The sequence below is a fragment of the Phasianus colchicus genome, chromosome 18 (genome assembly GCF_987193195.1).
Source record: "Phasianus colchicus chromosome 18, bPhaCol1.hap1.1, whole genome shotgun sequence".
Lineage (NCBI taxonomy): Eukaryota > Metazoa > Chordata > Aves > Galliformes > Phasianidae > Phasianus > Phasianus colchicus.
Genome location: NC_143453.1, coordinates 3,377,864 through 3,399,578, shown reverse-complemented (window position 1 = coordinate 3,399,578; position 21,715 = coordinate 3,377,864). Strand labels below are relative to the sequence as shown.

Sequence of the window (21,715 nt, the reverse complement as noted above, 5' to 3'; positions counted from 1 at the left end):
ATGGTAACAGGTCTAAAGATAATGGAGCAACACAGGAGACATTCCGACCAGCAAACATACACCTTCCAGGTGAGCAGAGAATGCTATTTCCCTTGATACTTCTTCCTCATATATGTTTCAATGGAAATCAGACATCAGGGACAGGAAAACAATGAGAAGATTGATTTTTTCATTTGGATTTGCTGGCAGACTTTAAAAACTTGTGGTGTTTCCAGTTTTGTAAAAAGTTGCCCATTCTGGTAGGAAAAGACTTTGTTTTGTTTTTCCTTTAGTCACAGCCTGTACTAAGGATGCTCTCAGTGATCTGGGAGAAACTGGGCAATCAACCCCGGGGAACAAGGGACTCAAGAAGGCTGCAGGCAGGAACCACCACAAGACAGAGCATCCAAGGGAGTCTGGGGCCCTCTTGAGGCACAGCACTGAGCTGCATGAACCGACTTATAGCAACAAGAGGCACACACGGATTTAGTTCTCAGAATGGAAAAATCCCTAAGAAACTTAACACCAAGGATCCACGGGAAGAACTCTCACCTTGACAGCATGGATGTGTACACATCACTGGCATGGTCACGCTCCCTGTTCTTCCTTACAGCAGGGGAGATCTCCTTTCTCACCTTCACCAACTCATCCACCGTGTTGAAGGACAGCTTAAGGTAGTGCCGCTTCAGCCCCACCAGGTGGTTGGGCTGCAAAGCAATGGGACCATTAGGGAGGATGGTGAGATGGCTGTGACATGAGGTGCTGGGGAAGGCCAACTGCAATGCTACACACAGCTTGAGCGTGTCGTGAAAAGACTGTGTGCTTGTGGAGAGGAATGAAACGGCACGGCTGCCCAGGGAGTGATGGGGTCACCATCCCTGGAGGTGATCCAGAACTGTGCAGATGGGGCACTGAGGGATGTGGGCAGTGGGCATGGTGGGATAGGTTGGGGCTGGACTCAGAGGTCTTTCCCAACCTTAATGATTTTATAGCCCTACATTATCACTGAACAATAAGTAGCGTACTTCAGATGCAGAGTGCAAACATGGGTAAGAAGCTGAGGTGGAGCACACCGCTCCCTTCGGGACACACAGAGGTGGGTGATGCCCACGTCCATCAGTGTTTACAAGGCATTTGGTCCACGTCCCCAGCAATGTGCCTTAACTCTTAGCCCTACGGCACTCCTCATCTCTTAAAGTCCTTTCCACCTGCATTACTCTGTTCTGTTCTCCCCAGCCCCTTTTTATTCACTATCCGGCAGCACAGACGAATACAAACCAGATCCAAATCTTCTTTTGGGACAGTTTCCAGCTTCGCAATCTTCCCTTGGAACTTCTTGGCCAGGAAGGAGGACACCTCCCGCTCACAGCCCTGCCGAGGAGCACAGCTCAGTCCTGCACCCCCACGGCCCCGTGCAGCACAAGGAGGGCAGGGCTGGCTCTCACCTGCTGGGTGGCCACGTAGAAGTAGGGTCTGTACGGCAGGGCCACCTGGGGGAGAGCACACAAACACATACACTGTGATGGCCACCTTACCTGCACTGGTGGGGGGAACAGGGGGTGGTCGGCATAGTGCAGGGAGCACCTTGAAACGGCTGCCGTCCTCCTGGATGAAATAATAGTCCACAGCGCTCACCGCCCGCCGGTCCTCATCCAGCACCTCGGTCTGCAATCAGGCACCCGCTGAAAGCACAGCCCGGTTGGCAGATCCTAACCGCCCCCCCACCCCCACCGCTCCGTACCGGGTGCATGTTGATGAGCCAGCCCGTCCGCTCGCAGGGCTCGGAAGGCCGCTCGAAGCCGAACAGCGCGTCCAGCCGGTCCGTGCGTTGCGACCGCTCCAGGCGCTTGAGGGCGGACAGCGCGGGGCCATCATCCCTGCGAAGAGCCGCACCGTCCAGCGCCCACCTCCGGGCTGCCCACCCCCGGGCTGCCCACCCCCGGGCTGCTCACCGCGTGCCCTCGGGGTCACGGTCGCCGCCGCCGCCGCCGCCGCCGCCGCCGCCGCCGCCCCGCAGCACCATCCCCGCAGCTGCTGCAGAAGGGATTTCGCGCGCTGCGCCCAGGTCCCGCCAGCTCCAGGCTCCGCCCCTCGGCTAGAGAACCAATCAGAGAGCGCCGTAGCCCCGTCGTCCACACCTCCCGCCAATCCCGGGCGGACGGACCCGAACGCCCCGCCCCACGCATGACGCGCACATCCCTGTCCCCAGGCCACGCCCCCGAGCCGGCGATAATTGATGCGCCTGCGCGGAGGTGGCTGTCCCCCGGAAGTGACAGCTGCTGCTCACGGAAGTGGATGCGCAAGTTTCCGGAAGTGGTAGGAGATGCTGGGTTGGGCGGCACGACTGTCCGTTCCTCCCGAGAGTTGATTCCCCTCCCCTCTGTAGGCTCCCTTTAGGTATTGAAATGCTGCAATGAGGTCACCCCGCAGCCTTCTTTTCTCCAGGCTGAACAAGCCCAGCTCCCTCAGCCTGTCCTCATAGGGGAGGTGCTCCAGTCCCCTGATCATCTTCGTGGCTCCTCTGGACCCTCTCCAACAGCTCCCTGTCTTTTTTGTACTGGGGGCTCCACACTTGGACACAGTACTGCAGATGGGGCCTCCCAAGAGCAAAGTAGAGGGGAACAATCACCTCCCTGTCCCTGCTGGCCACCCCTCTTCTGATGGAGCCCAGGATACCATTTGCCTTCCAAGCCACAAGGGCACACTGCTGGCTCATATTAAGTTTTTCATCTATCAAGACCCCCAGGTCCTTCTCCACAGGGCTGCTCTCAAGGACCTCTCCTTCCAGTCTGTAGGGATGCTTGGGATTCCTCCGGCCCAAGTGCAAAACTCTGCACTTTGCCATGTTGAACCTCATCAGGTTCACCCGGGCCCACCTTTCTAGCCTCTCGAGGTCCCTCTGAATGGCATCCCTTCCTTCCACCGTGTCGACCGCACCACTCAGCTTGGTGTCGTCAGCAAACTTGCTGAGGGTGCACTTGAGTCCGCCGTCGATGTCATTGATAAAGATGTTACAGAGCACCGGTCCCAAGACAGACCCCTGGGGGACGCCGCTCGTTACCAGCCTCCACCTGGACATAGAGCCATTGATGACCACCCTCTGCGGCCTTTCAACCAGTTTCTTATCCATCGAGTGGTCCACCCATCAAATCCACATCCCTCCAATTTGGAGATAAGGATGTGGTGGGGGACCATGACAAAGGCCTTGCTCAAGTCCAGGTAAATGACATCGGTTGCCTTTCCCTTGTCCACCGATGCCGTCACTCCATCATAGAAGTCCACCAGATTGGTTAAGCATGACTTCCCCTGGTGAAGTCGTGCTGGCTGTCACGGATCACACGCCCTTTCCTCATGTGATCAAGCATGTCATCCAGGATGATCTGTTCCATGATCTTCCCAGGCACAGAGGTGAGACTCACCGGCCTGTATTTCCCGGGGTCCTCCTTGCTCCCTTCCTTGTAAATGGAAGTGACGTGACCCTTCCTCCAGTCATCCGGGACCTCAACTTACAGCCATGACTTTTCAAATATGATGGAGAGCGGCTTGGCAGCCACCTCAGCCAGCTCCTTCAGAACCCTGGGATGCACGCCATCCTGCCCCATAGACTTGTACACATTCAGTCTCATCAGGCGGTCTCGGACTTGAGAGTGTACGCTGAGAAATGTTGAAGGAAAAGACATAGACACACTATAAGGAATGTAGCGTAATAAAAAAATTAGTTACAAACACTGGTCAGGTTGATGGACTTCATAGAATCATAGAATCATAGCTCACTGTGAGGGTGACAGAACAGTGGAACAAGCTGCCCAGAGAGGCTGTAAAGTCTCCTTCTCTGGCTGGAGATATTCAAAACCTGCCTGAACATTTTCCTGTGTAACATACTATAGCGAAGCTGATTCAAGCGGGGTTGGACTGAGGGATTTCCAGAGGTTACTTCCAACCCCTACAATTCTGTGTCTCTGTGAGGTTCCTGTTGTGATGAGAGCTCCTCGACCAGCAGCTGCCTGGAGCATCTGGAGACCCTGCAGAGGCCCTGTGTTCTCAGAAGGCAGATGGCTTCACAACATGGGCACTGGATTAGGAACCAAGGTTTCTTGTTCCAGCAGCTCCTCAGTGGTGATCAACTGTCCTCTTGTAGTGAACACATCAGGTAAGGGAAACAGGCCTGGCAGTTGGTGGCTCAGAAGGCTTTGGCATTGCTTTTCATCATGGATTTTGCATTGAAAGGTCAGGATTCAGGCACTGACAAATCTCTCCTTTTGCTTGACTCTCCTGTCACTCCCTTAATCTGGCAATGGGAGAAAAAACACGTTCCCAAGCAGAGATGTTCTCCAGGTCTTCAACAAGGAATGGGTCTACTGTTTGGAGGACCTGAAAGAGCTTCTCTTGGGCCTTGGGCCCTTTTTTCTCAACTAGGTCCAGCAGAAATTGATTCTTCTTTTGGTTTGTATTTTGAGCTTGCACCTCCTCTTCTTCTTCACTGTTGATTACACATTCTTCCCTTAAGTATAGTAGAATGGAGGTGTTCAGCCGCATCCTGGAACAAAGCTCTGTCTTGTGCTTCTTCAGGAAGGCTGCACCTAGCAGATACCAAAGCCTGTGTTACTGTGCTGTACATGACAAGGCAGGTTGGTTCCTGCTGTGGTACTCTGCATCCTAGCCAACACACCCAAGGGCTGTTTGCTCTGTCCCACAGCCACGTGCTCCCATTCCCTTCACTGCACCAGCAGTGCTGCTCTCTAGCCAGGAGGCTGAGCCACCAGAAGAAAGCTCCCTCATCAGCTGTGGAAGCATTGGAGCCAAGGCAAGGACAGAGCCAGAGCTGAGGGAGGTCAGGTTGGTCTCAGCCCAGGGACTGTCCCTTCCAATGATCTTACAGTATTTGAAGCAAGTGGAAGCACTGGCTCTGTGATAAGGTATGAGATGCTCCAACTCTACCAGTTATTAAAAGTCCCATGAAATATTTCTGGGCTGTGAACTATATTAGCTGTAGCTCATTCTCTATAGAAAGAGTATGTCTGATGACAAAGAAGGCAAAACCGTTTGAAGGGTCCCCAAAGACATGTCAGTTTACAGAGCATGCTGCCAGCAGTGAGGGAATAAAAGTTTTAGAGGGTCTTTTTCCAGAAAGAGTTGTAAGGTTGGGAAAAAAGGTGGTTGGTTATCTGCTTTAAGCCAGAAGGTTGAAAAACCCAAATAAATATTCGGACTCAATAAATGCAGCTCTGAAAACCTGTACTGACCTGAAGGGATCTTAGAGACATTTCTAGAAAGACTAATATCACCTGAAAGAGAAAGGAGGGAGATTATGAAATGCACCATCACCGTAATGAAGACCCCATCTAAAAGCCTTTCTGAGATGCCTGATCTTCCATGGAACCATTAGCCATTATATCCTGCTTACAGTATTTCTTGCCCATCTGTTGAGAACTCAGCTAAGTGGGGTTCAGTGTTGTGTATATTTGCAGGTGTTAGTTTAGTGATCCAGAATTAGCCTAACAGAGGAGATCCCAAGGCACAGTACCAGAATATCTGAGCACCTCTTTTCGCTGTCACAAGAAGTGCAGCTCAGTGTCCCATTATCATATTTCCCCTTACAGATGGATCTGATCCTACCTGATCTCAGTGATGCCCTCCAGATGACAGTGTCATTCTGTCCATCTGTAATAAGGAATTCCATTTCTTCTGCCATTTTCCTGATGTAGATCTCAACAAAGAGCTGTTGTTCTTCTGGACTCTTGTAGCAAAATGGCAAGTGTGGCTGTAGAGATAAGAAGGAAGTTGGGTCTCACCCTGTGGAGCTGTGAATTTAGACACATCATCCCATGTTTCCTGGCCACGCAGAAAAGAAGAAAAAAGTGCCAGAGGAAAGGAAATGTGGAGTGTTCATCTGTTGTCCTTCACACAGAGGGAGTATGTTGTCAACGGTAGAGGGGCTCAGCCTTGGTTTGGTCTAGCAGAATACTGAAAGCCTTAAAGAGCAGAGATTTTACCACCATTCTAACGTTCTCTGAGTGTTGCACCATGACTGCAGTTTGGAGAACATGACATGCAAGCAGAGGCAGAGGGACAGGGTTTGTTCGTCTTGGAGAAGAAAAGGCAAAGGAAAGATCTAGTTACCATTTTCAAACGTGTAAAAGGGGGTTAAACTAATGATAGAGCCTCTTGGAAGTGTATAGTGATGAGATGAGGCAACGTGCAGAGGCTGACACAAGGGAAATTCTGATCTGATAACAGGAAATAGATCATCACAATGCTGAACTGGGGTCCCAGAGAAGCTGCGGTATTTTATGTTTCACTCAAAAAGAAATAAATAAGAAGGGAACAGTCCTACTTACTTCAGGTCTAATCTTTACTTTACAGTTACAGGACACCGTGTATCTGTTGCCAAAGAACAGAGGGCTGAATGGAGGAGGCTTGGGAATAAGCTTTGAGTGCCAGCTCGTCTCTTGTCTTTCAATGGCCTGTAAACATCAAGAATCACTTTTGAGAGTTGAAAAAAAGAGCTGTGAGCTGGAGGAAGCACTCACTGCCTTTGGAAAGTCAAGAGGAGAAGAGACCAACTTGTCAGAACAGAGCCCTGAATGTGCACTGCAGGCAGTGCTATCAGAGGGCAAGGGCTGCACAGAACAGGAGAGCATCTGCTATGCAGCCACCTATTACTGTGCATGGCAGCAGCCAGCATGTCTGACATGTGCTCTGCTCCATGTTATAGCGCATCCTGTGCCATGTCTTTGCTCATGCTGGGGTATGCTTTCCCAGCCAAAATCACAGAGACATTCCTGGAGCTGGGAAACACCAGAGCAAAACTGAGAGGGCTCTCTGCTTAACAAATGCATTCCCTGCAACTGCAGCCACCCCGGACATCATCCTCTGAACTGGTCCCCTTCACCTTACCTGCTTCACAGAATTGTCATCTGGGATCAGGTAGAGATGTAGGGTTGTATTTGCAGCGCGGAGCTGCTGGAAGATCAGCACTAAGGAGTGCATAGGGAGAGAAATGGCTGAACGTAACTTTCTCCAAACCACCCCAAGAAGAGAGAAGCTGGGATTCTCCAGGACAGCAGAGAAAGCCTTCACTTCTGTTGGTTGCTGCATGGTCATCTTCTGGAATTCAAAATGGGCAATAGAGCATCCACTGATGTCTACATCTGAAAGAGACAGCAATGGCAACAAGGTTCTGCTTTGTCTTCCTTGCACCCTACCACGTTACCTCCTTCTCTTTTAGGTTTCCTTAGAAGAAAGGAGACACACACCAACACAAAATGACATGCTCTGCTTTAGGGGTGATGAATGCTCTGGGATTTACAGGGTTCCTGTGTCCTGCAGGGTGATACAGGCCTTTGTCTTCCTTTCGGGTCAGAAAACTGCAAACTTGAGGTAGCATTTTGGGACTGCTGTGGATCTGGGGCAGAACCTTGTGGGTCACCACAGCCACTACGAGAGGAGGAGAGGAGAATGCAGGGGTGTGAGTGCAGAGCAGGTACTGTGAGAAGGGAGCACTGTGAAGGTTTAATATAACATGAGAAAAGGACGGAGGATGGCAAAGCAAGGTGGAAGAATACAAGGAAGCAAAGGCTACCTCTGAAGGGAGGACAAAGTTGACCCTATCTGGAGAGCGGTCTCCATGAGTTGTTTTGATAATTCACTGTTTTTAGCCTCTGTGAGCAGGTCCTGGAGGCATCCCTGGTGGACAGGGACTGGAGGCTGAGGGAAAGCAGCCTGGCAGAACCCAGGTGCCTGAGGGGCAGGGGGCTGTGCCAGGGAGCAGGTCCCAGGGCTGCCATACCTGACACGCAGATGAAGTGTGGGAGATACACAGCCCGCACGGTTCCAGGCAGCGCCCAGATGTTGAAAAGAGGCCCAGCAGGTACCCACACATTCTGGTCAGCCTCTTTCAGATGCGTGCTCCAGGAATCATATCTGTACACGATGGTCGCTGCTGACTCCACCTCGAAAGCAAGGCCTGTCTCAGAGCACTGGAAGGTGCCTGGTCCAGGGAGACAAGCTCTGCAAGTGGGAAAGAGGGCAATCTCAAGCCATGTGTGACAAGAGCTTTCGGAAAGCATTCCCACTTCTCCTAGGAACTCTTACTTGTATATGTTTTGTTCCTTCAAAACGTATGGATCTATCTCCAGCTTCTCTTCTTGAAGTTCCTGCAACACAAGTGTGACTGGTTTGTTGCTGAATAGGGTGTTATGCACTGGATGCCACTTGCAGGAGGTATGCTGAGAGCTGCAGTGAAGCACAATGCAGGTTGTTCTGTGAGCTGTGAACCTCACAAGCAGCAGTAGGGTAATGAGCAGCTCTGCCCAAGCAATGCTATTTTGCTATTTTTGTCCCCTCTCCTGATCATCGAATCATAGAATCACCAAGATTGGAAAAGATCCACAAGATCACCCAGTCCAACCATCCACCAATCACCAATAGTTCTCACTAAACCATGTCCCTCAACACAATATCCAAATGTTCCTTGAACACCTGATATATAATGGCGAGCGGCTTAGCTATCACTTCCGTCAGTTCCCTCAGCGCTCTCAGGTGAATCTCATCCAGCCCCATGGACTTGTGGCAGTCCAGTTGGAGTAGTAGGTCTCTGACTTTGTCCTCCTGAATCGTGGGGGGTTTAATCTGCTCCCCACTTGAGACTACCAGGTCAGAGAGTGGAGTACCCTAGGGATAACTGGTCTGACTTTTAAAGACAGATGTAAAGAAGGCATTCAGAACATCTGGCTTTTCCTTATCCTCTATGGTCACATTCCCAGCCTCATCCAGTAAAGAATGGAGATTCTCCTTGGTCCTCCTCTTACTGCTGATATATTTGTAAAAGAGTTTCTTGCTCCTTTTTACCCCAGTGGCCAGACTGAGTTCAAGCTGGGCTTCCGACTTTCAGATTTTCTCTCTACATATCTTAACAACTTCTTTGTATTGTTTCTGAGTTGCCTGTCCCTTCTTTCATGGAAGGTAGATTCCTTTTTTCTCTCAGAGCCCTAAGAATAGCTCTCTATTCATCTATGCCAGTCTTCTTCCCCGCTGGCCCATTTTGCAGCTCAGGGGGACAGCCAGTTCCTGCTCCTTTAAGACTTCCTTCTTGAAGAGTGACCAGCCGTCTTGGACCCCTTTACTCTCTAAGACTGAATACCCGGGAAGTCTCCCTACTAGTCTTCTGAACAATTCAGAGTCCACCCTCCGGAAGTCCAACATAGCAGTTTTGCTGTTTCCCCTCCTGGCTCCACCAAGAATTGAGAACTCTACCATCTCATGGTCACTCTGTCCAAGACAGCCCCTGACCTCCACATCTCCCACCAGACCTTCTCTGGGCAGCTCCTCTTGTAGGCTCTCTCACCAGCTACATCAGAAAATTATCTTCCATATACTCAGAAACCTTCTCGACTGCTTCCTCTGTGCTGTGTTGTATTCCCAGCGTATGTTGAGAAAGTTGAAGCCCCTCATGAGGAAAAGGGCTTCTGCAACTTGCTCATAGAACACCTCATCTGTCTCTTCATCCTGGTTTGGCAATCTATCACAGACTCCCACCAGATTGTCTGCCTTGTCAGCCCTTCCCCTGATCTTTACCCATAGGGATTCAACCTTATCATCCCCAGCCACAAGCTCAGTAACATCAGAGCACTCTCTAAGTTAGAGAGCCACGCCGCCACCCCTCCTTCCTTGCCTATCCATTTGTAGTTTGTAGCCATCCATTGCATCACTCCAGTCATGGGAGCAGTCCTACCACATTTCCGTAATGGCAACTAGATCATAGCTTGCCTGCTGCACAGTGGCTTCCAAACTCTTCTTGTTTGTTGCCCATGCTACGTGCGTTGGTGTAGATGTACTTCATCTGAGCCCCTCGCCTCACCCCTAATCCCATTACTGTTCCCCCAGGCTCATCTGTAGCAGGCCTGGTTTTATCCCCTTCCCCCTTCATATTTAGTTTAAAGCCCTCTTTACAAGTCCCGCTAGCTCCTGGGCAAGGATCCGTTTCCCCCTTTGAGACAGGTGACACCCATCAGCAGACCTCAGGCCAGGTGCCGAGTAGACCTCCCCATGATCAAAGAACCCCAAATTTTTGTATTTGCACCAGCCTCTTAGCCACGTATTTATAAGATGGGTTTTCCTGGTTGTCTCAGTGTCCTTCCCAGCCACTGTAGGAATACAGGGAAATGCTACTTGTATGCCTTCTCCATCAACTAACCTCCCCAGTCACCTAAAATCATTTTTTATGGTCCTCAGGCTTCTGTCAGTAATCTCATCACTACCAGCCTGAACTATCAATGGAGGATAATAATCAGAGGGGTGGATCAGACTGGGAAGTTTTCTAGAAATATCCCTGACCCAGGCCCCAAGGGAGGCAGCACGGCACCCTATGGGTAGGGTCAGGATGACATATTGGGCCCTGAGTTCCTTTTAGAAGGGAGTCACCTATGACTATCACCCTCCTTTCTTCACTGGAGGAGGCAGTCTTCAAGTGTGCAGCTGATCGCCTCACCTTAGACAAACTTGGAGGCAGTCCTCCTACCTCATCCTCACTCACCTCTTCTTCTGGTTTCAGAGCTTCAAACCTATTACTCAGAGGCACCTGGGGAACCGAGGTAGGTCGAGATGGCGGTTGCCTGCGTCGCCGAGCTGGGACATGCTGCCATTCCTCCTCTCCTCTCAAGTTTGCTCTCTCTGTTCGACTATGGCAAGAGAACTAAAAAGAAGAAAGAAGGCTCTGGGAGAAAGGGTGAGGGAGAGTCAGCCTGAAAGCAGCAGGAGTCTGATGCAAGCAAGGTGCCTGGTGGTCTGGTTGCAGAAACAGTTCCCTACGTGCAGGCTCTGACACATGACCTAAGGTGAGCCAGCATGGTGCCTTCTTTCAGCTGCCTGCCACCAAGCAGCCCCCAGACACCTTCTGTTTTTACTCAGGCACGTGACATGGTGGGAAGCAGCTGTTCAGCAAAGGAGCGCTCATGAAAGTTGCCCAGTGCTTTCATTTACCTGCTGTTGTGGTTGTATATCAAGCATACCGTGTTACTTTTATCTCTTCAGAACAAGAGGACTATAGACCCTGCTGTGTGCTGTCTAGAAAACATCACTCATCAGATAAGAGGCCAGGAAAATCAATGACTGGCAACCACCCTAGGATCCGAGGTAGGCATGGGACATTTTTGAGGCAGGCAGGCTCAGTGCTGACAAGAGCTGTGCCCTGTGAGGATCTGTAAGGCCAGTGCAGAGAGAGCAGTGGGCAAGGACCCTTACCTGCCTCACACAGTGACAGCTTCTTTCCTCTGCTGGGACATCTGACTGTGGCCATTTCTGGATTTCCTGGAGAAGGGAACACAGGAAGAACACTCCCAAGCCATAATTCTCCCCTCAGCCATGCTTGCTTGCTAGGGGCATGAGGAAAGGTCTCCTGGATGCAGCACAGGCAAGCCCTGCTGCAGGACACTGAGTGCCACAGATCCCAGTAGGGATGGCTGTGGGCTCATGGTGCAAAGCCCTGCCTGCTGCCCAGCCCTGTCATACTCCTCCCTCTGTCCCAGGCCTCGGGCATCCCACCAGGCCTTACCTCTGCACTTGTTGAGGTGATGCCTGCCAGATAGCTCTTCATTTCGATAATTGAGATGGCATCCGCCAAACCACTTTCCATTTTTATCCTTGAGGCAATTCCTGATAAACCCTGTTGTTGAATCTCTGGTTCTTGATTGCCTATGGCTGGAACAAGAAGATATTCATTGTCTCACAACTCACTGCAGTCACCTGAAAGGAGGATGCTGCTTAGGACAGTGTTGGTCTCTTTCCTTGGGTGACAAGCGCAAAGATGTGAGGTGGTACTGGGGAAGTTCAGGCTGGATGACAGGAAGAATTTGTTCCCAGAACGGGTGGCCAGGCATTGGGACAGACTGCCCGGGGAGGTGGTGGAGTCCCGGTCCCTGGAGGTATTTAAGGGAGTGCGGCTGTGGCACTGAGGGGGAAGGTTTAAAGGTGGATTTGTAATGTTAGATGGATGGCTGGACTTGATCGAATGGGTCTTTTCCAACTAAAATGAAGCCATCCTACCTTCACCCAGTCTTTCCCATCCCATTAGCTGCACAGTCCCTGCGTACCACCGCATGCTCCCAGATTTTCCACAGCTTCCACGTATGAAGTGGACACACACTCACCACCCATGCAGATCCCCTCCCTCCACAAGAGTGCCAGTGAGGACTGTGATCTTACCTGAGACATCTTCCTTGCTCTTTAAGGGAGCTGAACCACCACCTCGCACTGCAACAACACAGAGCAGAGGAGAGCTCAGGAGCCCGGTCACATCAGGGGAAGCATTTCCCCACATCCATTTTCCTTTCTGCCCTCCCCTCACAGTTCTTCCCTCCCAAGGCACAGGGCTCCCTGGCTGACAGTCCTCTTGCCCCTTCCCCTTGGCAGCCAGAGGCCAGCCTGCTCCCATGCCCATTCCCCATCTCTGGTACTTACACCTTTTAACGCGGTGTACAATGCTGTTGGATGTAATGTTGTAATGTCTGAGAGTTAGTTCGTTCGTCATCTGCTGGCCATCATGAATCAGTCGTGCCTGAGAAGGGTAGAAATCGCTCTCCAGTGCAAATAGCTTCATCTTTAGGTCCAGCACGGTGTTATCCAAAGACACTGGCACAAAAGTAGATTTTCCTCTTATAGACTTCACACAGATGAAGAATGTGGAACTGAGCGTGGTCTCCGTCATCTTTGCTTTGCCTCTTTCAGCCAACTGAAAATCAGCGATGTCTGTGGGAGAGGGCGCACAAGAGTCTCGGGGCCAGACACGGCCATCCAGGAACAGGCAGCTTCCCACAATTCTTCTGTGTCACTTCCCTAGAAAGTGAAAGTACAAGTACGGAGAGATTTCGGGGGAAAAAATGCATGTCATCACTGCCTCCTCTGGCCTTTGAGTGTCAGTGGAGGGAGATGGGGAGGCAGGGGATGCAGAGGAAGAGTAAAGCAGGAAGGCTGTACTTCTTCCCTAGGGCATGGCTTGCATTAGGACTCCTTCAGGCCCTTTTGTGTGCCAGCACGGAGAGCCCAGAATCATACCCCATACTGTCCTGATTTACCCCAGTGCGCTTGGCCAGAGATAGGGATGTGTGTCTTGGCCCATATCTGCACTTGGCCATGTTGGGGGCTGCAGGCACAGCAATGCCATAGGGTTTTTCCCCACCTGCTGCTGTGGGTCTGTGAGCAGAGAGCATCTCACTTCAAAAAGGGCTGTCGCAGCAAGGAGAGTTGTCCCATTCCCAGCAGCCAGTCAGGGGCTGGGTCTCCCCTTCTTGAGATGGGGGGTAGAAATTCAGCCCAGGACCATGGGTCGTGTGTAAGTAATGCCACGCAAGAGGGCAGTCAGCATCCTACACAATATCAAGGTTGTATAATCAGTGTGAAAAGCAGTGGTAACCCAACACAATCTGCATCTAGGGAAGAAGAAACAAGGTGGGCAGATCACCATCTACTGCCTGTGCGGAACTATTCCTTCTTGTCCCATAGTCCTGGACTGAATTTCCACCCCCAGAGCTCAAGAGGGGTGGCCCAGTTCCTAACTGGATGCATGACCTCCCTGTCCCTGTCCCTGCTTCCCCTCCTTCCCCATCTCCCTGACAGATGGAAGGCAGATGAGGGTGTGATAACACACCTTATTTCCCCAAAATCACTCTTTCTTGGGAAGCGACAAAGGTGGAAGAATTGTGGGCAGCTGCCTGTTTCTGTCCAAACGTCTGCAGCCCTGAGTCCCATGTCCCTCACCCACAGACACCACCATGTTTCAGATGGCTGAATGAGGCCAAAGACAATGGAGATCATGTTCAGCTCTACATTCTCCATCCCTGTGAAGTCTATCACAGGAAAATCTACTTTTGTCCCGTTATCTTTGGACGATACGGTTCTGGACCTAAAGATGAAGCTATTTGCATGGGATAAGAATTTCTACCCTTTTGAGTCAGTGCTGATTCATGATGGCCAGGAGTTGGCAAACGAACTAACTCTCAGACATTACAACATTACATCCAACAGCATTGTACTCCACATTCTTAGGCGTAAGTACCAGGCCAGAGGTGGGTGTGGGAGCAGGCTGGCCTCTGGCTGCCAAGGGGAGGGGGCAAGAGGACTGTCAGCCAGGGAGCCCTGTGCCTTGGGAGGGAAGAACTGGGAGGGGAGGGCAGAAAGGAAAATGGATGTGGGGAAATGCTTCCCCTGATGTGACCGGGCTCCTGAGCTCTCCTCTGCTCTGTGATGCTGTTGCAATGTGAGCTGGTGGTTCAGCTCCCTTAAAGGAGAAGATGTCTCAGGTAAGATCACAGTCCTCACTGGCACTCTTGTGGAGGGAGGGGATCTGCATGTGTGGTGAGTGTGTGTCCACTTCATACGTGGAAACTGTGGTAAATCTGGGAGCATTTTATTCCAACCACAAATGAACGAGAAGAGATTCAATTTCCATTGATGGAACTGCAGGCAGGGCTGGGCACCACGAGCCCACAGCCATCCCTGCAGGGATCTGTGGCACTCAGTGCCCTGCAGTGGGGCTGGCCTGTGCTGCATCCAGGAGGCCTCTCCTCGTACCCTAGCAAGCAAGACAGCTGAGTGAAGGAATGTGGCTTGGGAGTGTTCTTCCTGTGTTCCCTTCTCCAGGAAATCCAGAAATGGCTACAGTCAGATGTCCCAGAGGACGACAAAAGTTGTCACGCTGTGATTCAGGTAAGGGTCTTTGCCAGATCTGGGCCAAGACACGTGTCCCCATCTCTGGCCAAGCACACTGGGACAAATCAGGACAGCACAGGATATGATCCTGGGCTGCCCTTGGTTACACACAGAAGGGTCTGAAGTAGTCCTAATGCAAGCCATGCCCTCAGGAAGAAGCTCTGCCTCCCTGCCTCCCTGCCTCTCTGCTTCCCCTCCCTCCCCATCTTCCTGCCCTGACAGATGGAAGTCAGAGGAGGGAGTAATGACATCAGTCCATTCTTACACTTTCTAGGGAAGCGACACAGGCGGAAGAATTGTTGGAAGCTGCTTGTTCCTGGCTGAACGTCTGCAGCCCTGAGACTCGTGCCCCTCACCCATGGACACTGCCGTGTTTCAGGTGGCTGAAAGAGGCAAAGCAAAGAGGGCGGAGACCACGCTCAGCGCCACATTCTTCATCCCAGTGGTGTCTGCTTCAAGAGAAATTATTTTTGTGCCGTTATCTTTGGATGACACTGTTCTGGACCTAAAGATGAAGCTATTTCCACTGGATAGCAACTCCTACTCTTCTGAGTCCATGATTCATGATGGATCGGAGCTGATGAATGAATGAAATTTGAGACAACATTGCCTCCAGCAGCACTGTACAGAAATTTCTTAGGTATAAGTACCAGGGGGGAAGAAGGGAGTGGCCATGGGAGCAGGCTGGCCTCTGGCTGCCAAGGAGAAGGGGCAAGAGGACCGTTTATCAGCGTGCTCTGTGCCTTGGGAGGACTGCCTTTTTTAGGGCATTTTGGGTTCTCAGAGGGGAGAGGGGGAGCCACACTCCGGGATTACCTCCCACGCAAATAAAGAAAAGTGCACCTCCTTGCAGGCCATCAGACACACTTCCTCCGGCCTGCTCTTTTGATGCAGAGAAACGCTTGCCCTGCCGTCTACTACCGTAAGAACTCGAATTTTGGACACTAATTTCTCTCTCATTTTGTTTGATTTTGTTGGATTTAGTAAATTACCCTTCCTCCTCATTCTTCCAGATTCTTTTATTTTTTAAAAAAACCTGCTATCTCCCTACTCTTCCCTTCCCCCCTCTTCCGGAGTGCCCAGTTCGCAACGTGCCTCATTCCACATGGGACTGGGGAGGACAGGCCGCTCCCCAGAAAGTGAAGTAGCTTTTTTTCCCCTCTCTTTTGTCTCCTTTGGGGCTTGTGCCCCTCTCACGGACTCATATCTAGAGATAACTCTGCGACAGGAGGGAAGAACTGTGAGGGGAGGGCAGAAAGGAAATTGATGTGACCGGGCTCCTGAGCTCTCCTCTGCTCTGTGTTGTTGCAGTGCGAGGTGGTGGTTCAGCTCCCTTAAAGAGCAAGGAAGATGTCTCAGGTAAGATCACAGTCCTCACTGGCACTCTTGTGGAGGGAGGGGATCTGCATGGGTGGTGAGTGTGTGTCCACTTCATACATGGAAGCTGTGGTAAATCTGGGAGCATGCGGTGGTACGCAGGGACTGTGCAGCTAATGGGATGGGAAGAATGGGTGAAGGTAGGATGGCTGCAATTTGGTTGGAAAAGTCCCATTTGATCAAATCCAACCATCCACCTAACATTACAAATCCACCTTTAAACCTTCCCCCTCAGTGCCACAGCCACACGTCCCTTAAATACCTCCAGGGACTGGGACTCCACCACCTTCCTGGGCAGTCTGTCCCAATGCCTGGCCACCAATTCTGGGAACAAATTCTTCCCGACATCCAGCCTGAACTTCCCCAGTGCCACCTCACATCCTTTTGCATGTCACCCAAGAGACCAACACTGTCCTCAGCAGCATCCTCCTTTCAAGTGATTGCAGTGAGTTGTAGAGACAAAGACCATCGTCTTGATCCAGACCAAGAACCAGAGGTGCAACTGCAGAGCAGTCAGGCAGGCAACACCTCAGAGACAGAGGTAGAAGCCATTTCAGCAGGCATTGCCTCAACAAGAGTAAAGGTGAGGTCTGGTGGGATGCCTGAGGCCTGGGACAGAGGGAGGAGTGCAACCGGGCTGGGCAGCAGGCAGGGCTTTGCACCATGAACCCGCAGCCATTCCTGCAGGGATCTATGACACTCAGTGTCCTGCAGTGGGGCTGGCCTGTGCTGCATCTAGGAGGCCTCTCCTTGTACCCCTGGCAAGCAAGCATGGCTGAGGGGAGAATTATGGCTTGGGAGTGTTCTTCCTGTGTTCCCTTCTCCAGGAAATGCAGATATGGCTACAGTCAGATGTCCCAGAAGAGGAGAGAAACTGTCACTGTGTGAGGCAGGTAAGGGCCCTTGCATACAGCACTGCTCTGCATTGGTCTTATTGGTCTCACAGGGCACAGCAGGCAGATCGCTGTCCCACCAGTACCTCCAGGACTTGTTGATAACAGCACTTATTTGGTCTACAGAAGAGTCTAGTCACCTTCTTGCACTAACTCAGCATGCATTGATCTGTTTTATATTATTGACAAGGCAAGGATTTTAAGGATTTGACAGCAATGATCAGCGATGTTCAAGGATCATGAGCATATATGTCCCATGCCTGCCTTGGATTCCAGGGCGGTTGCCAGTCATTGATTTTCCTGCCCTCTTCTCTGATGTGTGATGTATTCTGGACAGCACACAGCAGGGTCTGTAGTCCTCTTGTTCTGAAAAGGTAAAAGAAACACAGTATACTTGATACACAACCACAGCAGCAAGTAAATGAAAGCAACTTTCATGAGCGCTCCTTTGCTGAACAGCTGCTTCCCACCATGTCATGTGTCTGAGTAAGAGCAGGTGTCTGGGGGCTGTTTGCTGCCAGGCAGCTGAAAGAAGGCACCATGCTGGGTCACCTTAGGCCATGTGTCAGAGCCAGCAAACAGGGTACCAGGCACTACACCCTTCTGGCTTTCAAGCTGTTAACTCCTTCACCATCCTTTCTTCTATGTGGTTTCTCTGATCTGGACGGGGGGAAAAAAAGAGCAAAATAATATTGCTTGGGCAGAGCTGCTCATTACCTTGCTGCTGCTTGTGTGGTTCACAGCTCATGGGTCAACCTGCATTGTACTTCACTGCAGCTCTCAGCACACCTCCTGCAAGCAGCATCCACTGCACAACACCTCAATCAGCCCCAAACCAGTTGCTCTTGTATTGCAGGAATTTCAAGAAGTGAAGCCAGAGGTAGATCCACACACTTTGAAGGAACAAAACATATACAAGTAAGAGCTCCAAGGAGAAGTGGGAATGCTTTCCAAAAGCCCTTGTCACACATGGCGTGAGATTGCCCTCTCTCCCACTTGCAGAGCTTGTCTCCCTGGACCAGGCATCTTCAAGTGCTCTGAGACAGGCCTTGCCTTTGAGGTGGAGTCAGCAGCGACCATCGTGTACAGATATGATTCCTGGAGCACGCATCTGAAAGAGGCTGACCAGAATGTGTGGGTACCTGCTGGGCCTCTTTTCAACATCTGGGCGCTGCCTGGAACCGTGCGGGCTGTGTATCTCCCACACTTCATCTGCGTGTCAGGTATGGCAGCCCTGGGACCTGCTCCCTGGCACAGCCCCCTGCCCCTCAGGCACCTGGGTTCTGCCAGGCTGCTTTCCCTCAGCCTCCAGTTCCTGTCCATCAGGGATGCCTCCAGGACCTGCTCACAGAGGCTAAAAACAGTGAATTATCAAAACAACTCATGGAGACTGCTCTCCAGATAGGGTCAACTTTTTCCTCCCTTCAGAGGTAGCCTTTGCTTCCTTGTATTCTTCCACCTTGCTTTGCCATCCTCCGTCCTTTTCTCATGTTATATTAAACCTTCACAGTGCTCCCTTCTCACAGTACCTGCTCTGCACTGACACCACTGCATTCTCCTCCCCTCCTCTACCAGAGGTCGTGATGACCCACAAGGTTCTGCCCCAGATCCACAGCAGTCCCAAAATGCTACCTCAAGTTTGCAGTTTTCTGAGACCATAGGAAGACTACAGGGAAGGCCTGTAATGCCCTGCTCAGCACAGGAACCCTGTAAATCCCAAAGCATTCATCACCCCTAAAGCAGAGCATGTCATTCTGTGCTGGTTTCTGTCTCTTTTCTTCTAATGAAGCCTCACATGGAAAGGGGTAACGTGGTAGGGTGCAAGGAAGACAAAGCAGAACCTTGTTGCCTTTGTTGTCTCTTTCAGATGCAGATATCAGTGGATGCTCTATTGCCCATTTTGAATTCCAGAAGATGACCATGCAGCAACCAACAGAAGTGAAGGCTTTCTCTGCTGTCCTGGAGAATCCCAGCTTCTCTCTTCTTGGGGTGGTTTGGAGAAAGTTACGTTCAGCCATTCCTCTCCCTATGCACTCCTTAGTGCTGATCTTCCAGCAGCTCCGCGCTGCAAATACAACCCTGCATCTCTACCTGATCCCAGATGACAACTCTGTGAAGCAGGTAAGGTGAAGGGAGTTGACCAGTTCAGAGGATGATGTCTGGGATGGCTGCAGTTGCAGGGAATGCATTTGTTAAGCAGAGAGCCCTCTCAGTTTTGCTCTGGTGTTTCCCAGCTCCAGGAATGTCTCTGTGATTTTGGCTGGGAAAGCATACCCCAGCATGAGCAAAGACATGGCACAGGATGCGCTATAACATGGAGCAGAGCACGTGTCAGACATGCTGGCTGCTGCCATGCACAGTAATAGGTGGCTGCATAGCAGATGCTCTCCTGTACCGTGCAGCCCTTGCCCTCTGACAGCACTGCCTGCAGTGCACGTTCAGGGCTCTGTTCTGACAAGTTGGTCTCTTCTCCTCTTAACTTTCCAAAGGCAGTGAGAGCTTCCTCCAGCTCTCAGCTCTTTTTTTCAACTCTCAAAAGTGATTCTTGATGTTTACAGGCCATTGAAAGACAAGAGACGAGCTGGAAGACAAAGTTTATACCCAAGCCTCCTCCTCTCTGCCCATTGTCCTTTCGTAACACATACAAGTTGACCAGTAACACTCAAGTGAAGATTATGCCTGAAGTAAGTGGGACAGTTCCCATTTTATTATTACATTTTTGAGTGAAACAGAAAGTAGCACAGCTTCTCTGGGACCCCAGTTCAGCATTGTGATGATCTATTTCCTGTTATCAGATCAGAATTTCCCTTGTGTCAGCCTCTGCACGTTGCCTCATCTCATCACTATACACTTCCAAGAGGCTCTATCATTAGTTTAACCCCCTTTTACACGTTTGAAAATGGTAACTAGATCTTTCCTTTGCCTTTTCTTCTCCAAGACGAACAAACCCTGTCCCTCTGCCTCTGCTTGCATGTCATGTTCTCCAAACTGCAGTCATGGTGCAACACTCAGAGAACGTTAGAATGGTGGTAAAATCTCAGCTCTTTAAGGCTTTCAGTATTCTGCTAGACCAAACCAAGGCTGAGCCCCTCTACAGTTGACAACATACTCCCTCTGTGTGAAGGACAACAGATGAACACTCCACATTTCCTTTCCTCTGGCACTTTTTTCTTCTTTTCTGCGTGGCCAGGAAACATGGGATGATGTGTCTAAATTCACAGCTCCACAGGGTGAGACCCAACTTCTTTCTTATCTCTACAGCCACACTTGCCATTTTGCTACAAGAGTCCAGAAGAACAACAGCTCTTTGTTGAGATCTACATCAGGAAAATGGCAGAGGAAATGGAATTCTTTATTACAGATGGACAGAATGACACTGTCATCTGGAGGGCATCGCTGAGATCAGGTAGGATCAGATCCATCTGTAACGGGAAATATGATAATGGGACACTGAGCTGCACTTCTTGTGACAGCGAAAACAGATACTCAGATACTCTGAGCGCAGGGCATGGTACTGTGCCTTGGGATCGTTTCATTGTTCGGCTAATTCTGGATCGCTAAACTAACACTTACAAATGTACACAACCCTGGCCCCACTTAGCTGAGTTCTCAACAGATGGCAAGAAATACTGTAAGCAGGATATAATGGCTAATGGATCCATGGAAGATCAGGCATCTCAAGAGGAATTTTGGAAGGGGTTTGCATTACGTTTATGGTGTATTTCATAATCTCCCTCCTTTCTCTTTCAGGTGATATTAGTCTTTCTAGAAATGTCTCTAAGATCCCTTCAGGTCAGTACAGGTTTTCAGAGCTGCATTTATTGAGTCTGAATATTTATTGGGGGTTTTCAATCTTCTGGCTTCTTTGTCACCAGAGAAAGATGATCTTTTTTTATAGAGAATGAGCTACAGATAATACACTTCACAGCCCAGAAATATTTCATGGGACTTTCAGTAACTGGTAGAGTTGGAGCATCTCATACCTTATCACAGAGCCAGTGCTTCCCACTTGCTTCAAATACTATAGGGTCACTGGAAGGGACAGTCCCTGGGCTGTCACCAACCTGACCTCCCTCAGCTCTGGCTCTGTCCTTGTCATGGCTCCAATGCTTCCACAGCTGATGAGGGAGCTTTCTTCTGGTGGCTCAGCCTCCTGGCTAGAGAGCAGCACTGCTGGTGCAGTGGAGGGAATGGGAGCACGTGGCTGAGGGACAGAGCAAACAGCTCTTGGGTGTGTTGGCTGGGATGCAGAGTACCACAGCAGGAACCAACCTGCCTTGTCAAGTACAGCACAGTAACACAGGCTTTGGTATCTGCTAGGTGCAGCCTTCCTGAAGAAGCACAAGAGACAGCTTTGTTCCAGGATGCGGCTGAACACCTCCATTCTAGTAAATTTAAACTCTCAAGGTGTGATCAACAGTGAAGAAGAAGAGGAGGTGCAAGCTCAAAATACAAACCAAAAAAAGAATCGATGTTTGCTGGACCTAGTTGAGAAAAAAGGGCCCAAGGCCCAAGAGAAGCTCTTTCAGGTCCTCCAGAAGGAAAACCCATTACTTGTTGAAGACTTGCAGAAAGCTAAGACCGGATAAGCAGATGGCTTTTGCTCCCATTGCCAGACTAAGAGAGTGACAGGAGAGTCAGGCAAAAGGTGAGATTTGTCAGTGCCTGAATCCTGACCTTTCTATGAAAAAAATCCATGATGCAATGCAATGCCAAAGCCTTCTGAGCCACCAACTGCCAGGCCTGCTTCCCTTACCTGATGT

At 50.6% G+C, this 21,715-nt stretch overlaps 3 protein-coding genes across 14 annotated transcripts in view; 1 reads left to right on the top strand and 2 right to left on the bottom strand.

Moving 5' to 3' along the window:
- POLE (DNA polymerase epsilon, catalytic subunit) overlaps nucleotides 1–4,235 on the bottom strand; it is a 21,786-nt gene extending 17,551 nt beyond the window's left edge. Inside the window, exons 1-6 of one of the 2 annotated variants that reach the window (XM_090120820.1) lie at nucleotides 1,932–4,235; nucleotides 1,721–1,856; nucleotides 1,564–1,644; nucleotides 1,425–1,469; nucleotides 1,258–1,350; nucleotides 532–686 (exon numbers count right to left, since the gene is read on the bottom strand). In XM_090120820.1, the coding sequence (XP_089976946.1) occupies nucleotides 532–686; nucleotides 1,258–1,350; nucleotides 1,425–1,469; nucleotides 1,564–1,644; nucleotides 1,721–1,856; nucleotides 1,932–2,002 (581 nt within the window). In that variant the 5' untranslated portion in view covers nucleotides 2,003–4,235. The remainder of the gene's footprint in view (nucleotides 1–531; nucleotides 687–1,257; nucleotides 1,351–1,424; nucleotides 1,470–1,563; nucleotides 1,645–1,720; nucleotides 1,857–1,931) is intronic. The other variant, XM_031592171.2, reaches the window with a different exon arrangement.
- LOC116228386 (caspase recruitment domain-containing protein 8-like) lies at nucleotides 3,670–12,794 on the bottom strand. Its single transcript, XM_090120821.1, has 12 exons — nucleotides 12,436–12,794; nucleotides 12,181–12,228; nucleotides 11,531–11,676; nucleotides 11,221–11,286; nucleotides 10,514–10,672; nucleotides 8,074–8,135; nucleotides 7,769–7,989; nucleotides 6,877–7,130; nucleotides 6,318–6,443; nucleotides 5,596–5,740; nucleotides 5,223–5,264; nucleotides 3,670–4,559 (listed from the first exon to the last, which is right to left on the bottom strand). Exons 1-12 carry the CDS (start codon nucleotides 12,680–12,682, stop codon nucleotides 4,255–4,257), a joined length of 1,821 nt encoding a protein of 606 aa, XP_089976947.1. The 5' UTR covers nucleotides 12,683–12,794; the 3' UTR covers nucleotides 3,670–4,254.
- Nucleotides 10,666–21,715, top strand: LOC116228387 (caspase recruitment domain-containing protein 8-like). 11 transcript variants are annotated; one of them, XM_090120827.1, is made up of 13 exons: nucleotides 10,666–10,814; nucleotides 11,011–11,112; nucleotides 14,957–15,604; nucleotides 15,994–16,041; nucleotides 16,295–16,642; nucleotides 16,887–16,952; nucleotides 17,809–17,870; nucleotides 17,955–18,175; nucleotides 18,820–19,073; nucleotides 19,511–19,636; nucleotides 20,214–20,358; nucleotides 20,703–20,744; nucleotides 21,273–21,715. In XM_090120827.1, exons 4-13 carry the CDS (start codon nucleotides 16,033–16,035, stop codon nucleotides 21,539–21,541), a joined length of 1,542 nt encoding a protein of 513 aa, XP_089976953.1. In that variant the 5' UTR covers nucleotides 10,666–10,814; nucleotides 11,011–11,112; nucleotides 14,957–15,604; nucleotides 15,994–16,032; the 3' UTR covers nucleotides 21,542–21,715. The 11 variants fall into 11 exon arrangements, with proteins under 11 accessions (XP_089976953.1, XP_089976955.1, XP_089976956.1 ...); XM_090120829.1 differs by having other exon boundaries at nucleotides 10,808–11,112; nucleotides 14,957–15,322; nucleotides 15,536–15,604; nucleotides 16,482–16,642; XM_090120830.1 differs by having other exon boundaries at nucleotides 10,808–11,112; nucleotides 14,957–15,322; nucleotides 16,482–16,642.